General features: G+C 44.6%; 2 protein-coding genes across 5 annotated transcripts in view; one reads left to right on the forward strand and one right to left on the reverse strand.

Annotated features, from left to right (window-relative positions):
- The first annotated feature begins 267 nt into the window (after positions 1 to 267).
- Positions 268 to 13155, forward strand: LOC311118898 (ectonucleoside triphosphate diphosphohydrolase 7-like). Of its 2 annotated transcripts, none has more exons than XM_084193664.1 (13): positions 268 to 439; positions 1004 to 1116; positions 3693 to 3872; positions 4092 to 4297; positions 5313 to 5463; positions 5628 to 5731; positions 5979 to 6038; positions 9352 to 9500; positions 9994 to 10160; positions 10382 to 10706; positions 11191 to 11276; positions 11482 to 11643; positions 11774 to 13155. In XM_084193664.1, the coding sequence occupies exons 2-13, from the start codon at positions 1109 to 1111 to the stop codon at positions 11988 to 11990; spliced, it is 1815 nt and encodes a 604-aa protein (XP_084049790.1). In that variant the 5' UTR covers positions 268 to 439; positions 1004 to 1108; the 3' UTR covers positions 11991 to 13155. The 2 variants fall into 2 exon arrangements, with proteins under 2 accessions (XP_084049790.1, XP_084049789.1); XM_084193663.1 differs by having other exon boundaries at positions 287 to 439; positions 9349 to 9500; positions 11774 to 13153.
- A 1860-nt stretch (positions 13156 to 15015) lies between these two features.
- LOC311118895 (uncharacterized protein) overlaps positions 15016 to 22193 on the reverse strand; it is a 31957-nt gene continuing 24779 nt past the window's right edge. For all 3 annotated transcript variants that reach the window (XM_084193657.1, XM_084193659.1, XM_084193658.1), the window contains exon 9: positions 15016 to 21877. In XM_084193657.1, coding sequence (XP_084049783.1) covers positions 21741 to 21877 — 137 coding nt within the window. In that variant the 3' untranslated portion in view covers positions 15016 to 21740. The remainder of the gene's footprint in view (positions 21878 to 22193) is intronic.

The raw sequence follows: 22193 nt of genomic DNA on the forward strand, positions 1-22193 counted from the left end.
CATCACTGTTCTGTCTACTGTGAAATTACTTGGTGAAATTATGCATGACAGGCTCACTGTGCATGCAATGGAAGCGATGCAAGAATGTAATTGCATGCAGATAAATAATATACATCAAAAGATACATAACATAACAGCTATAGATTTTAAACTGACCAATATCTATGTGCATTGGTCAAACTTGATTGTACAAGTCGCACGCACCACACGGGGGCATCATTCAGCACATTGGACAGCGACGTGTTCAGTTACGTGGCCACGTCGGGCACCGGAAGCTACGTCATCTGACGGATTTAAATGTTCTTTTTATTTTCCTGGATGAAGATTAATCTCGTTCGAAGAAAATAGATGTTGTTGTTAATCTGTGATTCAAGAGTAGGATCCACCCGTGATTAAACCGGCTGGGATGACGTGACGGCCAGCGTTAATTTGTATCAAAGTAAGTTTGGAACAGTGACAATGTTACAATGTATGGAAATATTGTAGCTAGCCACCTGGCTACAGCTGTAACATTCACCGGAAGCCGGTTAGTTATCGGTATTGTTCCAGTTTTAGTCGATCCAAATCGCTATATCAATACAAATTCTGTGCACAGGCCACGTATTCATTCTTTGTTAAATTGCGATCACAGTGGATGAATTGAGATTAGTTTAGCTTGTAGAGATAACAGTTTACTGGCAAGTAAGAAATCTTACATAACACACTGTTTTAAATAATAGATAAAGTAACTAGTTGGCAGAGCAACCTAGACTCAGGGGTTGACGTAACATAGGGAGGGGCATTCATAGGGTGCGTTTCTATTGCACATGCATGTACTGTATCTATTCCTATTGACACTGCTTTAATTTAACACATGTAGCTAGTTCGCTGTTCCTTTGTTACTCTGTGATTTACCGAATTGTAGGCCTAGCTACCTATGTTTCAGGTCCACAACTAACTTGAAGGGATACGTGGTGAATTACTTTTCTGTCGACGTGACTATCTCTATATTCCTTCTCTCCAGATCACCACGGGAAAGCAACACCTGGGTCCACGTAGTACGTTCCCAACCATGAGGAGGTGACAGGCAGCCAGCTAACTCTGCTGCTAGGTCTTGCTGCTTGGACATATGGCAAGGTAACACACACTTTCTTTTTGCGGGGTGCTATTGTTAGCCAATCTAGCTCGAATCTCCAACAGCATAACCAGCTATCACAATACAGGGATATGTCTAAAATTAGAACAGGGATATGTCTAGAGTTAGAACAGGGATATGTCTAGAGTTAGAACAGGGATATGTCTAGAGTTAGAATAGGGATATGTCTAGAGTTAGAACAGGGATACAGTGGCTTGCGAAAGTATTCACCCCCCTTGGCAGTTTTCCTATTTTGTTGCCTTACAACCTGGAATTAAATTGTTTTTTTTGGGTGTTTGTATCATTTGATTTACACAACATGCCTACCACTTTGAAGATGCAAAATATTTGTTATTGTGAAACAAACAAGAAATAAGACAAAAAAACAGAACTTGAGCTTGCATAACTATTCACCCCCCCAAAGTCAATACTTTGTAGAGCCACCTTTTGCAGCAATTATAGCTGTCTCTTGGGGTATGTCTCTATAAGCTTGACACATCTAGCCACTTGGATTTTTGCCCATTCTCCAAGGCAAAACTGCTCCAGCTCCTTCAAGTTAGATGGGTTCCGCTGGTGTACAGCAATCTTTAAGTCATACCACAGATTCTCAATTGGATTGAGGTCTGGGCTTTGACTAGGCCATTCCAAGACATTTAAATGTTTCCCCTTAAACCACTCAAGTGTTGATTTAGCAGTATGCTTAGGGTCATTGTCCTGCTGGAAGGTGAACCTCCGTCCCAGTCTCAAATCTCTGGAAGACTGAAACAGGTTTCCCTCAAGAATTTCCCTTTATTTAGCGCCATCCATCATTCCTTCAATTCTGACCAGTTTCCCAGTCCCTGCCGATGAAAAACATCCCCACAAGCATGGTGGTGGCAGCATCATGCTCACTGTGGGGATGGTGTTCTCGGGTGATGAGAGGTGTTGGGTTTGCGCCAGACATAGTGTTTTCCTTGATGGCCAAAAAGCTCAATTTTAGTCTCATCTGACCGGAGTACCTTCTTCCATATATTTGGGGAGTCTCACACATACCTTTTGGCGAACACCAAATGTGTTTGCTTATTATTTTATTTAAGCAATGGCTTTTTTTCTGGCCACTCTTCCGTAAAGCCCAGCTCTGTGGAGTGTACGGCTTAAAGTGGTCCAATGGACAGATACTCCAATCTCCGCTGTGCAGCTCCTTCAGGGTTATCTTTGGTCTCTTTGTTGCCTCTGATTAATGCCCTCCTTGCCTGGTCCGTGAGTTTTGGTGGGCGGCCCTCTCTTGGCAGGTTTGTTGTGGTGCCATATTCTTTCAATTTTTTAAATAATGGATTTAATGGTGCTCCGTGGGATGTTCAAAGTTTTGGATATTTTTTTATAACCCAACCCTGATCTGTACTTCTCCACAACTTTTTCCCTGACCTGTTTGGAGAGCTCCTTGGTCTTCATGGTGCCGCTTTCTTGGTGGTGCCCCTTGCTTAGTGGTGTTGCAGACTCTGGGGCCTTTCAGAACAGGTGTATATATACTGAGATCATGTGACAGATCATGTGACACTTAGATTGCACAAAGGTGGACTTTATTTAACTATTTCTTATTTAGGGGCTTCATAGCAAAGGGGGTGAATATATATACAGACACCACTTTTCCGTAATTTATTTTTTAGAATTCTTTGAAACAAGTTATTTTTTTCATTTCACTTCACCAATTTGGACTATTTTGTGTATGTCCATTACATGAAATCCAAATAAAAATCAATTTCAATTACAGGTTGTAATGCAACAAAATAGGAAAAACGCCAAGGGGGATGAATACTTTTGCAAGGCACTGTATGCCTATAGCTAGAACAGGGATATGTCTAGAGTTAGAACAGGGATATGTCTAGAGTTAGAACAGGGATATGTCTAGAGTTAGAACAGGGATATGTCTAGAGCTAGAACAGGGATATGTCTAGAGCTAGAACAGGGATATGTCTAGAGTTAGAACAGGGATATGTCTAGAGTTAGAACAGGGATATGTCTAGAGTTAGAACAGGGATATGTCTAGAGTTAGAACAGGGATATGTCTAGAGCTAGAACAGGGATATGTCTAGAGTTAGAACAGGGATATGTCTAGAGTTAGAACAGGGATATGTCTAGAGTTAGAACAGGGATATGTCTAGAGTTAGAACAGGGATATGTCTAGAGCTAGAACAGGGATATGTCTAGAGTTAGAACAGGAGTGACGTCCATAAACACTCTTCCCAGGTAGTGGATCAGAGAGAATAAAAAAATAGAACGAAAAGTATATGGGCCTACTGGTATAATAATGGTCCCAAAGGACAACATCTGGACCACAAACTGGTGCTTCTTCAGAAGGACCGTGAGGTAACACACACTAACCGGACTGCTGTATTGACTTGATGGCAGGATTTGAACTTCAGCATGTGTTTAGGTGAAGAGGTCTATGTTTATGGTTGTTTGAAATGTTACTACGGTGTTCTGTTATACAGAACGAGTAATGCAATAACTGTGAGCATGTGCCCATGCGTTATGTTGTAGTAGGCTATATCTATGACAATAACGAAAACTCCCCCCCCCCTCCCCTCCTCCCCTCCAGGATCAGTTTCTCATGCCTGCCAGCCTCCTGGTACTGCAGTGTGTCCCTGCTGTCTCTGGGCTGTGTGCCCAGGCAAAGGGCCTTCTTCCTAGTGTTCCTCACCTGCTCTGCCCTGGTCTTCCTGGGGGTCTACCAGACTGAGCTCTGGGGGCCCCAGCGCCACAGGGGACACGTCAACAAGTGAGTGGGACGTCAGATGAACGGACAGACAGACAGAGAGCGAGAGAAAAACAGACACACACACCAGGCCAAGTGGTTGCACTGTACTGCTACTGAGTCAACACTCTTAATTATTCTGCATTCAAAGTGTAATTGTATGGTGTCTAACATGTTTTTCCTGTCTCTCTCTCTCTCTCTCTTCCTCCCTCTATCCTACCAACCTTTCTCTCTCTCTCCTAGATACCTCTCCTCTGTGGAGACCATGGAGGCTACTGACGTCACCAACGTAGCTCTGAACTATGGGATCGTGGTGGACTGTGGCAGCAGCGGCTCCAGGGTGTATGTGTACTACTGGCCCCCCCACCATGGAAACCCCCACACCCTGCTGGACATCAGGCAGATGAGGGACCATGACCGCCACCCTGTGGTCAAGAAGATCAAACCTGGTGAGGAGGGTTAGGTGGGGAAGGAGTGGGGGTGGGAGGGGGCTACAACAACAGCAGAGAACAACCTAACTGTTGAATGACCAGGAAAAAAAGGATGTTATCCTCACATATGCCGTTGCCACATCATAGTAGGAACATGTTGTCTTTACTCTGTCAGATGCCTTTTTACCTCTTTACCTTTGGTACAGAGAGAGCTTAGATACAGTAGCTAGGTAACGGGAACTGCCAACATAAAGTGTCTTAGTGGGGCGTTGAGCCATTAGAACTGCCAGAACAGCTTCAATGTGCCTTGGCATAGATTCTACAATCTGTGTCTGGAGCTCTACTGGAGGGATCTTCCATGAGAAATTCCTTCATTAGATTTTTTTGTTGATGGTGGTGGAAAACGCTGTCTCAGGCGCAGCCAAATAAGTGTTTGATTGGGTTGAGATCTGGAGACACACACACACTTTAAACCCCTAAGCTCCTTTGGGACCCCTCTTTCAAAGTCACTGAGATCTCTTGTTCTAGGGATGGTAGCCAAAATAATGAGCAACTGGGTGTTATACATGACCCTAAGCATGATGGGATGTTTTAATTTCTTAAATGAACTCAGGAACCTGTTTTCAGTATACTTTTATCCCTCATTTACTCAAGTGTTTCCATTGTTTTGGCAGTTACCTACATGTTCACCATGTAGGGGCGTGGCACCCCAGAATAAGTTGTCATACAGCGTGTGGCGGGTTTTCACCTGTGTTTTCCCATGATTTCAGGCCAGACCTACACGTCCTCAACCTGCTGTTGTTATCTACGTTTTTCCCCATTACCTCCTATTTGCCTGGTACATGAAAACACTGGGACTGAGGATGACCGCAATTGCTAAGCAGTTAGCAGCTGCTATGTTCCCAATAAATTAACAGTAGAATTTAGAGAGAAATAGTAAATCTGCCCTGTTACACCCCAGCCAATGCCACTACCTCATCGCCAACTCAACTATCGCTAACTTTTCTTTCTTCCTTTCTCCCCTCCTCTCCAGGTATTTCCACCATGGCTCTGACCCCAGCCAAGGCCAGTGACTACCTCCACCCCCTCCTCTCCTTCGCTGCTACCCATGTCCCCAGGAAGAAACACAAGGAGACTCCTCTCTATATCCTCTGTACTGCTGGCATGAGACTGCTGCCTGAGAGGTAGGCCTCAAGCCTCCGCCCTGTCAGGGTTCAAGGGTCAGCTGGGGGTGAAGCACAGGATCTACCCCTAGAGATCTGTGGAAGGTTTAGGGCATTGATTTTTACATCGCTAACAGCGGTTTAAAACGTGTGTTTATTTATCCCCATTTCACTCCCCTTCCCAGTCAGCAGACTGCTATCCTGGAGGACCTGGTAAGAGATGTTCCTGTGGAGTTTGACTTCCTGTTCTCCAGCTCCCATGCAGAGGTGATCTCTGGGAAACAGGAAGGTGAGACAGAGAGCTGTGAGCATGATGGGAATATGGTGCAGTTATACCTAGACACTGATCGATTCCTGGGACCACCCATACGTAAACTGTATGCATGCATGACTAAGTCGCTTTGGATAAAAGTGTCTTCTAAATCTGTATACATTGGTGTGAAAAAAGGCCAGATGGTCTAATTGTACTAATATACTGCACCTGTCCTCTGTGTGTTTATGTGGTGTTAATGGTAACACTGCCTCTCTGCTCTCAGGTGTGTATGCATGGATTGGTATTAACTTTGTGTTGGGACGCTTTGACCATGCAGAGTACGGTGAGTGTGAGGTTATGGCTTCTTTGATGATGTCGCTTGTATGTTCACTGCAAAGGATGAGGCTGGATTTTGTATAGAGTTATGGCTTGGCTGTAGGCCTGAAACATACCGGTCAGTAGCCACCATTTTTCTAGGGCGTTAGATGCCATATATGGCAGCTATAGCCATGTCTCAAGGCTAGGTTAAGGCCTTTGCAGACTGATTCTTGCCGTCTTATGCCACGGTTTTGCCGCCCCCATCTACATTTCCACGTCGCGGGCAAATTCTTAGGTGGTAAACGATTGTCGGCCGTCTTGGCTCATTCCGTGTGAGCGGGTCTAGGTCTGCCGATTCTTAAGCACCGCCACGTGCGGTCGTAGGCTCGGACAAAGTTCTATCAGTGTCAGAATGTTTTTGCCTTTATCGTGTCGTGTGGCAGGTGTTACAAGCTGATCCCGGTGACTTACCAATAGGAACACGGCCGGCACTGAGTATGCACACAATACGATTATTGTGAATGGTCAGATTCATATAATAGTTTGATTTAAACGTTTAGCCTACATGCTGTGCAAGAAGAACGATTTCCCTAATAATGTTGTTAACATTACACATCTGAAATCAGGCAACCTGATGGGATTTTGATAAATGCACAAAATCGCCAATCAAAATAAACGTTCTACCACAGCGACCATGTTATTTTGGGGAAGCCTATTTGATTCTGAGTTTGGACATATAACGTTTATATGTGAAAACTACTTCTAAGATGCATAGGGGAGAGCCGGGGCGAAAGTAACACGCCCATTTTCTCAGATAACACAGAAGCTAGAATGACGTGGTGAAGTCAGCACGTTCTTAATGCGGAGGATGAGCTCCCTGCAAAAAAACAGCCCAGTCTGAACATGTTTCGCTGTGTTATTAACATTAAGTGGTTTTGAATAATGAAAAAAAGAAAAACTGGCCCAGAAGTGTTTTTCGGTTGTTTAGTGGTTTAAGGTTCCAAACATATTTCATTTTCTTAACCCGTCTAGTAACTAAATGACAGCATAGGTTTCAACTGTCATGCTAGCTAGTCTTGGGTGTTAGCCTGGGAGAAGTTACAGGAGAGACGGATGGGACGAAAGTAACACAATGTAAACTGATGACCTGGAATAAAATCAAAAAAACTTTTAAGCACAGGCCGTTCTCTCCTTTAGTTCATATTGCTTTTATAATGTTAGCAAAATATTAACAAGTGACAATGTTTGAAAATTATATGACATCTTTACAATTACGCCTTAATCAATTGACTTGATGGATCAGCTTTTCACGTAAGCTTTTATCGACTGGTTAGTGGTTGAAAATATGTATCTGATATATATTCTAGTGGTCAATTACCTTGTGTCAAGCCATGGAAATGTGACAAACAAGATGAGTTTGCTGTTTGTGAAGAGAATAAAGCCGTTTGTTCTATCAAGCCACGAGGAGCGCATGACAAGGACAGCTGATTGGTAGGGCTAATCATGAATAGTCACTGATTATTGCGAAAAACATCTCCTACATTCCCATTCAAGTGAGATGAGAAAATTATGGTTAATATAGCTATTATGTGATCCATTTTCGTCCGATTTAATATTGTAAGCAAAATATTGTGGTTGCGCAACGCATGGTTCATTTTCATAAATTACGAACCTATAGCATTAATTATTCAAATCGACACAAACATGAAATTATGGCTGATGGTACATTTGTTGAAAGTAAAGAGCATTACAAACCAGAAACATGGAGAAAAGACAGATATTGTGCACTTCTCGCCAGCTGTTACTTCCGTCCCAAAGCTGTTTTACTCCTTCCCTGCCAGCAGGTACAAAAGAAACGTTGTGGTAGTTCTGTTCTCATCTATTTCATTGAAACTAATTTACCCTAGAAATGCTATTACAGTTGCTAATGGTAGAGGACATATATAAGTTGTGAGTCATAACGTATGGTGTCTCTAGCTCTATCGATCTCTGAGTAATTAGAGAGAATAAATAGTGTTACTTTCCTCCTGGTTCTCCCCTACTTTGTTTTTACTAACTCACTTCTTCAATGAGGTTTAACGGCGGTTGGCATCCAATTTGTAGCATTACCGCCACCTACTAGACTGGAGTACAACTCCCCTTTCTTTTCCTCTGAAAAATAAAATAAAACAAAGCAAAGAAATACCCTACCATCTAACACTACACTCACACATTCAAAACTATTACTAATAATTAACCCCACCCTTCTCCACTACTTAACCCCCCCCCCCCGGACATGTCTGATCCCCAGCCCCATGGCCACCCCTACAATTAGTGCATACCACCACTTTCCCCACTGCTTCACACTCCTTTGTTTACATTTAGATTTTAGTCATTTAGCAGACGCTCTTATCCAGAGCGACTTACAGTTAGTGAGTGCATACATTATTTTTCATACTGGCCCCCCGTTGGAATCGAACCCACAACCCTGGCGTTGCAAACGCCATGCTCTACCAACTGAGCTACATCCCTGCCGGCCATTCCCTCCCCTACCCTGGACGACGCTGGGCCAATTGTGCGCCGCCCCATGGGTCTCCCGGTTGCGGCCGGCAACAACAGAGCCTGGATACGAACCAGGATCTCTAGTGGCACAGCTAGCTTGCACTGCGATGCAGTGCCTTAGACCACTGTGCCACTCGGGAGGCCTTTGTCTCATGCCCTTCTGCACACTTCTCACACCTTGGAATCTCCCTCCTACATACTGCTGCCACATGCCCATAAGTTTGACACCTGTAACATCGTAATGTACTTGGCACATAAGCTCGCACAGGATAACTTCTATATCCTAATTTCACTTTATCAGCCAAAGTCTCAACTTCAAAAGAACAGACAATGACTCTTCTGTTTCCCCACTCTCGCCACCCTTTTTGCGTCGCTCTAACTCACTTAACTCACATGCGCAGATCAAATACACCACTGCAGTTGACGTAGCTTACGTCAGCTGACCTATCCTCGCAAGCCAATCGCAGAATGCGACGAACAGAACTGAAGCAAGTCGTACAATCTGGCCAGGATGATATCAAGATTTCTATTTGGTAACATCGCACAGTGTGACATGATAATCGTAAAAGACTGAATCCGACTAGCTAATTATGATGATGAACCAGATTTGATGGCATCTGATTGCTTGTTTGTTAAAGGATGATGCCGGGGTTTGTATATATGGACATGCATTTTCCTTTTGAACAGACTGAGAAAAACATGAAAGTTGATCATTGATGCCTTTACATACGTACCTACATTTGACCGGTTACCCACCATTGACATGACTGACACTCAATTCTCCATTTTCCTAGAAGATGATGCAATGGTGGAGGTCACTACAGGGTCACAGAACAATCACCCAATTAGCCGGCGGCGCACAGTGGGCATCATGGACATGGGCGGAGCCTCGCTGCAGATAGCCTATGAGGTGCCTAGCGCGGTCCACTTCAGTTCACCTGAACAGGTAAGGAAGGAGCCACCTGAGAGCTAGCATTCTCATTCTATTTGTTTGGTATGACTGGCTGTTGTAGACTGGTAAGCCTAATGTTAGAGTTTAGTAAACCACACCATGTATTTGGAGATAATGTCTGCGTCCAGATTCTCCACACCAGGGTCGTATTCATTAGGGCACACCGTAGCAAAACGTTTTACAACGTAAAAAGAAAATGAGCATTTCTTATTGGACAAATTCAGGTAGTCCTTCCCTGTTTCCGTGTGATTTCTTCAACTTGGTGCCTTTATGAATCTCCTGTGTATTGGAAATAATTGAACAACAAGATTGTTACAAATCTATGATTCAAGGAGTAGGGTGAAGTTGCCGGTAGACACTTATCTTGGGCCAGTTTAGAATTGGGGGAGGGGAAGCTGATTCTAGATATGTACTTAGGGGAATCTTCACCCCAGAGCATGATTTTATGGTTTAAGTAAAGTATGTGGTTCTCTGTCTCCCTCTACAGGAGGAGTCTGGTAAGAGCCTGCTGGCAGAGTTTAACCTGGGCTGTGATTCAGAGCATACGCAGCACGTCTACCGTGTATATGTCACCACGTTCCTGGGCTTCGGGGGGAACATGGCCCGACAACGCTACGAAGACCAGCTGATCAACTCCACCATCACCAAGAACAGGTAGGACCGGTGGGGTGACACGTACACGGACGCAGAGAGAGCGAGACACACACACACACACACAGAGGCACAGATATATAGAGACAGACAGACAGACACTTGCATAAACATAGACGCAGACATTCTCCAATTCATCAACTTCCTCCAATTTGATCTCGACACCTTGAGTGTGAGAACTCTTTGATTGACCGACTGACTGTCACTTCCTGGTTGTCCTCCAGGCTGACAGGCGATCAGACGGGCATGATGGAAGCCACGCCCCTCGCGGACCCGTGCCTCCCCGTCGGCCTATCAGACGTGGTGCGTCGTGACGGCCGTGCGGTCCACCTGAGAGGGCAGGGAGACTGGGCGCGTTGCCAGGGGGCAGTCAGGCCCTTCCTGGGTCTCCACAACGGCACCATGGGGTCCCCCAGGGGGGTGTACCAGGCTCCCATCGACTACAGCAACTCAGAGTTCTACGGCTTCTCTGAGTTCTTCTACTGCACTGAGGATGTACTGAGGATGGGGGGACCGTACGACAGCGCCAAGTACTCCAAGGCTGCCACGGTAACCACATCTCATCATTCTAGAACTTATCATGATCAGAAATTCTAGAACAGGGTTTCCTCTGTCATTACCTAGGCAGGTTAAGTTTCTCCCCACCTAGCTCTCTTGGTCCCGATTTATAAGTCTAGTTTCAACAAAAAAAAAATCATTGGGAGATGCCTTTCTTTGCACTGCCGAAGAATTCTGAGGGAAAACATTGGTTTTGTGAAAGGCAAGAAAATGACTTTGTCATTGTCTCTTGGAATGATAGCCTGGTACCAGTCTGTTTGTGCCGTCACGCCACTCCTAGTCATGTTTGGCATGATGAGGAGTTGGAATGATAGCCTGGTACCAGTCTGTTTGTGCTGTCACGCCACTCATGTTTGGCATGATGAGGAGTTGGCATGATAGCACAAACAGATCTGGGACCAGGCTGTCTTTAAGTTCTTAAATCGCTGAGAGATCTTTCCAGGAAGTAACTCCGTTGTCTCCTGTCTGTCTGCAGGACTATTGTGCCACCAAATGGTCGACCCTGACAAAGCGTCTGGACAGCAAGCTGTTCTCTAAACAAGCAGACGCCTCCAGACTGAAGTACGAAACCCTTCAACCCAGTTACTCACTATGCCGTTTATAGTGTATATGTGTAATAGATATTCATCTACGTCGATCTGTCTGGAAATGTAAATGCCTATCTAATAAAAATGGAATGGCATATTGTGTATATTCCAGTCAGATGTAAATCTCAACTTGCTTTAAAGTGTACCTGACCTCATCAACCACCTCCCTCCCTGTCCAGGTACCAGTGTTTTAAGTCAGCCTGGATGTTCCAGGTGCTCCACTCAGGCTTCAGGTTCCCTAAGGACTACCCCAGCCTGAAGACCGCTCAGCTGGTCTATGACAAGGAGGTTCAGTGGACCCTGGGAGCCATCCTGTTCAAGACACGCTTCCTGCCTCTCAGGTCTGTGGGCACTTCGTCTGTCTGTCTGTCTGTCTGTCTGTCTGTCTGTCTGGTCTGTCTTGTCTGTCTTGTCTGTCTTGTCTGTCTGTCTGTCTGTGATTAATCCACCTCTCTCTCTCCTCTCTAACAGGGACCTCCAGGCAGAGTCATTTAAACAGGGCCACTCCAACTGGCTGCGTTCCTCCTTCGTCTACAACCACTACTTGTTCTTTGCCTGTATCCTGGTGGTCCTGCTGGCCATCCTACTGTACATCCTCCGCCTCCGCAGGATCCACCAGAGAGAACAGAGGCAGGCTGAGGCCCTGGACCTGCTCTGGGTGGAGGAGGGGGAGGCTCTGCTGGCCTGATCCAGGATCACTTTAGACTCTGAATCCTTCTTGACCTGAGGCCCTGGGTGTGGGGTGGGGGGAGTTACTGATCTAAGATCAGTTGAGATTCTCTAAGTAACTGTAACTGGTGTTAATAGCCTGTTATGCACAGATCTAGGATCAACCTTTCACCCGCTGAGTTGTAGGCTTGACTGGGGCTCCATTTGTTAAGAGGCACTGATCTAGGATCAGATTATCAACCGAAAATCGTAACCTTGACTGTGACCAATGGCCTGTTGGGACAATGATCTAGGACCAGCATGGACACGCTGAATCGTAACGTTGACTATTGGGTAGAAAGGCACAACAATGCAATAGCAACTTCATCCTACAACGAAGGTTCAAATTATGGGGGTGCTGGACACTCCTGTTTGACAAATCTTTACACCCCAGATACAGATATCAACGTTGACCTGACTGTGAGCACCCTCCTGAAACAGAAAATATCAACCAAGGGGCAAACCACTATTTGTAGTTACCTCTGGACCTAGAGTGTTGATGTAAATAGAACCCTAAGTAGGAGGGGCCATGGAACTGGAACCTTCAAAAGGGGGAGGAGAATTGCAGGATGTGGGTGTGGTCTTGTGGGCGGAACTTCGTAAAGGGAAAACTGTGAATCGTTAAAATGATGAAACAGGAAAATCCCAATAGGTGAAAGACTGTGAGGACTGAGCCATTCCATTTCTATTGTAGATAATTCACTGTTGCAGAGATGGACCACTGTGTTGGCCATTTTGTTTGAAGGAAGGTGAAGCTTGACGTGTGAGGTAGAAGTTGCCCTTAATCACAGATCTAGGATCAGATACCCTAATCCTAACCTTAACTATTGATGCAAATAAAATCTGACCCTGTGTCTGTGGTTAGGGGTAACTTCTAGCTACTCTTTGATGAAAAGGGTGCCTCTATGATTGTCTGTTTGGACAGTATTGTAACCATGACGATACACACTGTGTGTCTGACCAGTATACTTCCTGTAAAACTCACAAACAGGAAGTGCATTCATTCCTTAATAATCCCACCATGGGAATGTTTTTGATTTGAAGCTTTCAAATAGAAAAAGGCTTTATTGATTTGTATTGAAAAACAACAATGAGGAATCAAACAATTTATTACAGGGGTTCATTAAATCTCAAATGTTTGAGACGATGTCTCTTTTTAACGTTTAACGTTTTTTAAACTGTTTGCTTTGGTGCTGGGAGCAGTTTGTTCTGAGCCAGTTATGTTGATGACAAGCTAAGAGAGTGAAACGGGTTGTCAGTGTTTAATGGATTGAAGTCGATGCCTTCTGACTGCATTGTGTTGAACTGTGGTACACACACACACACATACACACCTGTGTGACAGAGATGTGTTATGACAGGTCTATGTCAGACTGTCAGTGTTAGTTACCCACCAGCTCCTCACCTGCCCTGTACTGTAAATATCCAATCAGTGATCACTATCAGTCTGCTCCACAATCTCTTGATAATGTTTGGAGGTATTTCTGTTGTTAAATGAGATGCATTTAATTGCTAATCAAAGAAGCCATCTTGTTATTTTGAAGCTGTATAATTTGAGTGGTCACAATGCAACTGGAAATGTAGCGTCAGTGATTTTAATGTAAATTCAACACACTTCCTTTTAGGTTTTGACTGTTTCTACAGCTGAAATCTTCAGAGCAGCATTTGAATGTGGTCTAATACCAACCCTCTGTTTGACCTCTTGTCAGTTTTTGACCAATTTGTTTTGTTTTAGATTTTAACACGAGGAAGGGGCCTAAATGTTGCAGCTCCATTTTGACTCTTCCTAAAGAAGGACCAACGATCAACTGGACCAAGGCTGTGTCCCAAATGGCTCCCTATACAATGACCCTGATGGGACCTGGTCAAAAGTAGTGCACTATATAGGGAATAGGGTGCCATATGGGACACATACCAACCGGGCCGTTGCTAGCCTCAGAACTGGGCATTGTGCGATATGGGACTTTCATGCCAGGCATCCCAAATGGCACCCTATTCCCTATATAGTGCACTACTTTTAAGCAGGGCCCATAGGGCTTGGGTAAAGGTATTGCACAATGTAGGAAATAGGGTGCCATTTGGGACGTAATCCTAACAGTCTTGTAGGTCTCTTATTGAGGAAAAATAACTCAACATGGATGTGGAAAACAAACAAACACAAATCTGTTTAAATAAATCAATGTTTTAAAACATTTCCCAATGGGTTGCTTCTCTTTGGGTACTTTCTCTTGGTATATGTTTAGGTCCAGGGTCGTATTCATTAGTGCACATGGTCGCAAAAATGTTTTGCAACGGAAAATAAAAATGTTTTCTTATTGGACAAGTTCAGGTAGTCCCTCCCGGTTTCATTTATTCCGTTTGGTTCCTAGTGTATACGACCCAAGCTGGTTTAGCAGGTCTAGGTAACGTGTGTGAATGTGCCCTAACATGAACCGAGGTCGGCAGTTGTCACTTTCCAGGGAATTCTGGGTGTTTGTAACATCCTGGTACGAGAGAGGGTGCAGGTCGACGTGTGTGCCAACGTACCAAGGCTGACTCTCCCCGTTTATTTTCTCGAATTAAGCTCTTCTGTTGCGCTTTCTCTCAGATCACTAACGACGTAGGAAAGGAAACAAGGAGAGGAAACAAGGAGGGGAAAATCAAGGAGAGGAAACAAGGAGGGGAAACCAGGAGAGGAAACAAGGAGGGGAAACAAGGAGAGGAAACAAGGAGAGGAAACAAGGAGGGGAAACAAGGAGGGGAAACAAGGAGGGGAAACAAGGAGAGGAAACAAGGAGAGGAAACGAGGAAAAACAAGGAGAGGAAACAAGGAGAGAAAACAAGGATGGGAAACAAGGAGAGGAAACAAGGAGGGGAAACAAGGAGGGGAAACGAGGAGAGGAAACAAGGAGGGGAAACAAGGAGGGGAAACAAGGAGGGGAAGCTTCTAAGAATATTCGGACACTGTCCAAACCAAAATTCTTATCTAGGGAAACAAAAAGAGCACCCTTACCAACGTGTTTTCTTAAAAATATACTTTAATACAACAGCTGCATATAAATATTAAAATATACATTATAATGGTGTACAGTACGCTCACACAAAACACAAAACAAAAATATTAGGCTTCTATTTGTACGGCACTTTGTATTTTTTTTCTTGCTGCTTTTTAACGTTTTTTTCTTTCATTTCATGATGTATTTTGCCAATCCAAAGCGTTTATTGTACTATTGTGATAATTCTTGTAGGTTATTGAAAACAGAGAGTGGGGGTTAGAGGAGTTGTGGAGGGATATGGGGGGTGCTGTACATGACATGATGACACGGCGTTCTGGAATGTATCCCGTTTGTAATCCAAAAGAGCTCCTCGTGTTCTAGAATCTGTGTTCTAGATAGAACGTCCATTCCTCTTCTTACTTCGCTGTTAGAAAATCATTGGTTTGGGTATCATTTGTCTTCCTATGTCTGTCTGTCTGTCTGTCTGTGACAGTCCTGATGAGGTTTTAGGGTAACAAACCCAGGAGTCTCAGAGCTCTCTGTCTCTTCTGTCTCGGCAGCGCATCGCGTCTCCTTTGAAACAGGAGAGGGCCTCCAGTCTCTGGGAGGGAAATGTGTGAGTCTGCAGTGTGTGTGTGTGAGAGTCTGCAGTGTGTGTGTGTGAGAGTCTGCAGTTCAGGAACAGTCACAGAGGGGTCACTGTAGCCCCACTAGGGTCGTCTTACATCCGAGCCCATTCAGGCTTTAAACACAAAGCACACACAGGCCTTCTTCATCTCACACACACACACACACACACACACACACACACACACACAGATTAAGCTGAGGGGGAATTCACCTCCTTCCTCAGTTTCAACCATTTCAGACAATGAATGCAGAGAATAGTGTTCTCCAACTACAAAAGACCAGCTAGATTAGAACACCAGGTAGTGTCCGTTCTTCCTGGTATGAACATGGAAAAAGTAGCAACAATACCTCGTTATAACATACTACAGTATAGGCCTAGAAATATGGCCGGAAAAATGCATCCTACAAATGTGTAATAAGTAATACAGTGCTCAAACTCGTTGTTGAACCGTTTGTTTGACCGTTCAAACTGGATTCAGCCCTTGTTGTCGAGTGCTCAAAGGCATTCTAGAACTCTGGATTTCAAAAGGCTGTATTATCAGGAAGGATCTGTCTCTGGGATCGGCTAGCTCTCCCTTTCTGTGGCAACGATGATTCCCAATCTGAAAAGTATGTCAGAGAGCCGACTTGTTTAGTTTCCCCTTACAGTGTGAGGCTGTGTTAGACCAGGGAGCTGGGTAAATGGCTGCGTCTGAAATGGCACCCTATTCCCTATATAGTGGACTACTTTTAACCAGAGCCCTATGGGCCGAGTCCTGGTGAAAAGTAGTGCACTATATATTGAACATGGAGTCAGTTCGGATGCACCCAATCTGTGATCGGCCAGATGGCTTGCTTCTTGTTTCCCCCATCTACTGTATGCCAGGTGGCCAATCGGGCTGAAGGTGGAGATCTGACTCGACTAATTTTCCCTGGCGCCTCCTCTCTATTCAAGGTAAAACATAAACATCAGTGTTCTGAGAAGCAGAGTGAGTGGGAGGAATGCTAGCCGAGCGTAGAGAGAGAGAGAGAGAGAGGGAGACAGTGAGAGAGATACATCGTCCATGCCAAGACCTCGACGCCACTCCCGTTCCATCAGTTAACCCTAAACACAACCAAAACACAACCCATGAAACGGGTACATGAACAGAAAGAAAAAAACTAATACATTTAGTGTAGGCCTAAATAGGGAAAAAACAACAGTTTGTGGGTTTGTTACAGTTGACGGTTATTTCTACAGTTGTTGTTGTTGTTGTTGCAGAAAGCAGCAGGAGGGCATGTGAAGTGAAGTAGGCTAGTGCTCCTGCCAGAGAAGAGATCGTGTGACTGTTCTGGCACGGTGTGTGTGTGTGTGTGTGTGTGTGTCGAAGAGAAGCCTCAGCCTGAGAGAGAAATGTATAACCACAGTACAGTACAGTACCACTCGCTCTCCACCATTTTACCAACATAGAGAGAGAGAGGTAATCAACCAAGGCTTGCATTCCAATGTCAATACTACCCAGCTAAAAGGACATGATAGAAATGACTTTATCAGGACCAGATTACAACTAGTTCTGGTAATAAACTAGTTGTAATGATGTTATTATTTCAACCAGGTTTTGCCCTCTTGGTACACAACACAATATCCGCCCACTACATTGCTCCATAGCACATGGTACAGTACTATGCTAGTATGGACATTTGGAACACAGCCTAAGTCCTAACTTCTTCACTTTCACTCAAATCAATGGGAAAGTGTAATTTATGTGGAAGTTACTATTTACCCCTAAAAGAGATGATTATTATCATACTAGCCGTTCTGAGCCCAAATCCCAACGTGTGTTTGTGCGTTATCATCATGATATACAATATGAGTAACAAAACAAAAAAACACATTCAGAGAGCATCGTGTGTTGTGTTGTGTTGTTTTGGGCGGTTTGGAAGAGGTCTGTCCCCTAGTAAAAGGACAGTGTCCCAACGTAATGTCAGACCTGACTGCCCATTTGTTTGTCCTCGCCAGTCAGTGTGTCTTCCATCTGTCTTTGGCATCGTGTTCTCTTAGTGCTCAGGGCTGCATTCAGGAGTACCAACGGTACACCAAAACGTTCCACAGTGAAGCCTGATAGGAGTTTTTCGTTTTTTAAATGTACAATCTTTTGTATTATATTTTGCATATGGTAAAGGTATGTACTGTGTAATAACCATCCTCTGTCCTCTTGCTGTTTTAACTTTTAAAATGCTTCATTCCTTCCTTCCTCTCCTCCTTGAAAATCATGTTAGTGATAACGTCAAGGAAAAGAAGAAGGATGCCTTTTAAAAGTATTGAAACAGCACCTTGGGGTTTCTAAGTATCTTCACACCTCAGCTTTGAGGACCATCACCACAGCAGCAGCCGGTGCACCTGAGCACCAAATCGTTGAAGGTAAATGACTCTTTAACACGCTGGTGGGGCGTTCTACAGGATGGAATTTCCATAGGTGAGAATGGAGCATTTTTATGGAACATTGGCTCTGGAACGCAGCCCGGGTTTCTCAAGGTTGGTTCTCTTTGAAAAAACAGAACAGTATTGCTTAACATCGCCATGGTGATCTATCCGTCACTCCCGCCTCTGAAATGGGCCTGCCTTTAATTCATTTAATGCATGTTTACATTTCTTTATTGTCTTGTTTGGTTGCTTTGACTGTGTACCTCGATAGGTAAATACCCACTGGGCACAGACGTCAATTCAACGTTTATTCCATGTTGGTTCAACCATGCTTAATTGAAATAAAGTGGAAACAACATTGAACCAACCAGTGTGTGCCCAGTGGGTATGCTCATTGCTAGGTTGTTCTGTTCAGGCATACTGTACTGTACTGTAGGTCATCGTGGCTTATAGCTCTAGTAGGCACATCAAACACAACATTGCCCTTTCAACGTTAAAGGCCCAGTGCAGTCAAAAATGTGATTTTCTTGTGTTTTATATATATTTCCACTGAATAATATGTCGAAATTGTGAAAATTATGATAATGGCCTTTTAGTGTAAGAGCTGTTTGAAAAGACCACCTGAAATTTCAGCCTGTTTTGGTGGGATGGAGTTTTGGCTTGCCTGGTGACATCACCATGCGGCAAATTAGTTAACAGACCAATAATAAAGAGAGTTCCAAACCTCTCTGCCAATGACAGCTAGTTTTCAGTTTTCCCCTCCCCACTCAGACCCCTCCCAGACAGTCCGTAAATTGCTCTTTGCTAAGAAGCTATAATTTTTGACAATTTTAACTGAAAACAATCATATTAAGGTACTTAATTTTTACCCTGAAATTATTTAATATTAAGATAAAAACATCTGCATTGGACCTTTAACACAATGTTTCAACTTTAGCACAATATTGCTCTTAAAAAGGTTAACACAACGTTACTCTTTCAAGGTTAATACAACATTGCTCTTTCTACATTAGCACAACATTGCTCTTTCAATATTAACACAAAGTTGCTCTTTCTACTTTAAAACAACATTGCTCTTTCTAGGTTAACACAACATTGCCCTTTTAACGTTAGCAGAATGTTCTGCCATGCTGTTGCTCAGGTGAGAAGTTGCATTTCACCAGAGCACCGTATACTATAGTATACTGAACCAGAAACCATATTCACCCTATACAGACCCAGACAACAACAGTTTCTGTTGCTGAAAACCCATGACCAAATACAACAAATAGGCTCTCAATCAATAATCATTTAAAAAAGGTACAGATATATTACTCTTTAGAAGGTGTTTGGTTGTACCCACCGCAGTGAAAATAGGTTGTGTGACTGGCGTGACCAACGACACTCACTGGCCTTTAAAACACAACGTACTCTGGTCTGCATCGCGTCAGACTTCTGCCACAAGACCACCTTTGGCTTGGCCAAGAAAGGCAGCACCATAGAGTTAAAAAGAGGGCTCTAGAAAAAAAAAGATGGGCCCTCTTTCTAACTCTATGGGCAGAACAGAGCAGAACTCAGACACTCGCTAGTCGCTAAAAGACCATCCCCACTTTGTGGGAACATGGCTTTGTGAATAAACAAAACACAAATAACTTTATCGACAAACTTAACAAAAAACGCTCCACCACAATAGCTGTTGACTCTTGTTGCCTTTCAGAAAGGAAGGTGCGCTACAGGTTCACATTAGAAGTCAGACGAAGCAGAAGGCGTGGAGAAGGCATCGAGGACATACGCGTCCCTTTTTGTTTTCTGTTAACATTGAACACAAACACCCAGACAGCGTTATGCTGTAGAGCTAAAGGCAGACCAATAGGAGCTTTCAGTCACTTCCATAGAGATGGGAAAGAGAGAACACCTAACTTTATAGGAAGTGCGCACTCTATTCATCTCTATGGGCATGTCCTGTATACGCTAGCCTTACCCAACAATCCTCTCAGATTGAATATTAACAGTGATTTAATGAATGTCTGATTGATGTATCAAATCGACCTTTCAGGCAATAATACAGGTAACAAAAGGCATCCTTTTCATAAAGAATGTGTGAGGGTAAACATTAAAACGATCAACGTTTTTTTGTTAATCAATTCAACTTCATCTTCAGATTGATGATACAATGATTGGATAATGGCAGTAGTAGTAGGAGAGAGGGTTGGGTAAGAGCTGATCACTTCAGCTTTCATTTCAGCTTTCATTCCAGTTCTTTGAAATTTCAGCTTTTCATGTCATCTTTGGTCGGTTGGATTTAAGGTGCATTTAATAGCTACTTTTTTTCAAGTTTATTTTTCTTCCTTCTAATTCTGTGACGAAAGCTCTGCAAGTCTTAGCTGCTACAGTTGCTCTGGTGTTTGGTGTTATCACAGTTCATCCTCTGTTCTCTGGTCTTTCTGAGAGAAGGAACTTGCATTTCAGGGTCATGTTCATTAGGGCACGTAACAGAAAACGTTTTAAGACGTTTTGCAATGGAAAGACAAACATTTGCGTTTCTTATTGGAGAAGTCCAGGTAATCCTCCCTGTTTCTGTCTTTTTTTCCTTTTGGTGCCTGATGAACAGGACCCAGGTGTTTGTCAAAGGGAAATAGACAGGATACAGCTACGAATCAAAGTGCTCATTTATGCCCTGTGGCAAGCACCAATTACGTCGCTCGCTGGTCACAAGAGTCTCCTCCCACTGATCTTTACTAGCAGGGTCGATTCCAGGAGGGTGCAAACAAGCCTGCTAAACGTTGCAGATAGCAATGCCATGAATAGAGCAGACATGACTCCTTACTCTAGATGTCAGAGATGCATGTCTGTTCCATTACAGTCTATTTCTATCTGAACCTTCCAGGAACGTTGTGGCCTACTGAACATGACCCCCCCCCCTTCTCTTCTTATCCTCAAATACCCCTTACCATACCCTACCCTACCCTCATGCCAACCCCCTGCCAACTACTCTATCATCTACAAACAGTGCAATGTCTATTCATATAGGCACAATGGGATACTAATACAGTACACTGAAGAACGGAGAGATTAAACCAACCACACACACATTCATACTACACACACACACACACACACACACACACACACACACACACACACAGCCATAGATCAGCTGACTCACACATATCGTCAGCAGCTATCCTGTGTTGGTGATTAGCCGAAGGTAAGAAGAGAGTGTGTTACAGATCGCTGTTGAAGAGACAGAACGAAACAGAGCTCAAACAGAGGGGAGGGTTGAACTCAAACCTCAGTCTCTGTTGAGCTGTAACCCCCACCTCCTCCATCTCCTCTCCCTCTCTTTCTCCATCCCTCTCCATCCCTTTCTCCAGCCACCTGTTCTCCAGGTGACAGAGTGTAGTGGGGGACGGTAGGAGTGGGTGGCTGTGTCCGAGGGGTGTCGGAGGCGAGGTGGTGGTGGAGGGGGGGGTCAGGGGTGTGTTAGGCAGCCGTCTCCTCTCCCGGTCCAGGGGGGGTCAGGGGTGATGGGCGGTCCATTAGGCAGCCGTCTCCTCTCCTTGTCCAGGGGGGGTCAGGGGTGATGGGCGGTCCATTAGGCAGCCGTCTCCTCTCCTGGTCCAGGGGGGGTCAGGGGTGATGGGCGGTCCATTAGGCAGCCGTCTCCTCTCCCGGTCCAGGGGGGGTCAGGGGTGATGGGCGGTCCATTAGGCAGCCGTCTCCTCTCCTGGTCCAGGGGGGGTCAGGGGTGATGGGCGGTCCATTAGGCAGCCGTCTCCTCTCCTTGTCCAGGGGGGGTCTGTGTGTCTTTGCCCCCGGCCCCAGCCTTGGTCAGTCCCCCTCCACTCACCTCCAGGATCCTCTGGACAAACTCTTTGGTCCGTCCAGCCACTAGAGGACCTGAGAACACACAGATGGAGATATTAGAATAGAGAGACACTGTAGATACAGAAGAAGAGAAAGAAAAGCGATAGAGAGAGAGACGTCTTTTCCCCCTGTTGAACTCTCTGTGTCTTTATGCTTCTAATCTGTGTTGGTTTCTTCCTCTCTCCCTTCTTTTCCCCTCCGTCCCCTCCCTCCGTCCCCTCCCTCCGTCTCCTCCATCCGTCTCCTCCCTCCGTCTCCTCGCTCCGTCCCCTCCCTCTGTCCCCTCCCTCCGTCTCCTCCATCCGTCTCCTCCCTCCGTCTCCTCCCTCCGTCTCCTCGCTCCGTCCCC

This window comes from Coregonus lavaretus (genome assembly GCF_964263955.1).
Source record: "Coregonus lavaretus genome assembly, contig: HAP1_SCAFFOLD_616, whole genome shotgun sequence".
Classification (NCBI taxonomy): domain Eukaryota; kingdom Metazoa; phylum Chordata; class Actinopteri; order Salmoniformes; family Salmonidae; genus Coregonus; species Coregonus lavaretus.

Excerpts from the sequence above, each read along its gene's own strand:
- LOC311118898 (XM_084193663.1), top strand. Across the intron at positions 3,873-4,091 it reads CACAGGGGACACGTCAACAA|ATACCTCTCCTCTGTGGAGA; the intron begins GTGAGTGGGACG and ends TCTCTCTCCTAG. Across the intron at positions 10,707-11,190 it reads AGTACTCCAAGGCTGCCACG|GACTATTGTGCCACCAAATG; the intron begins GTAACCACATCT and ends GTCTGTCTGCAG.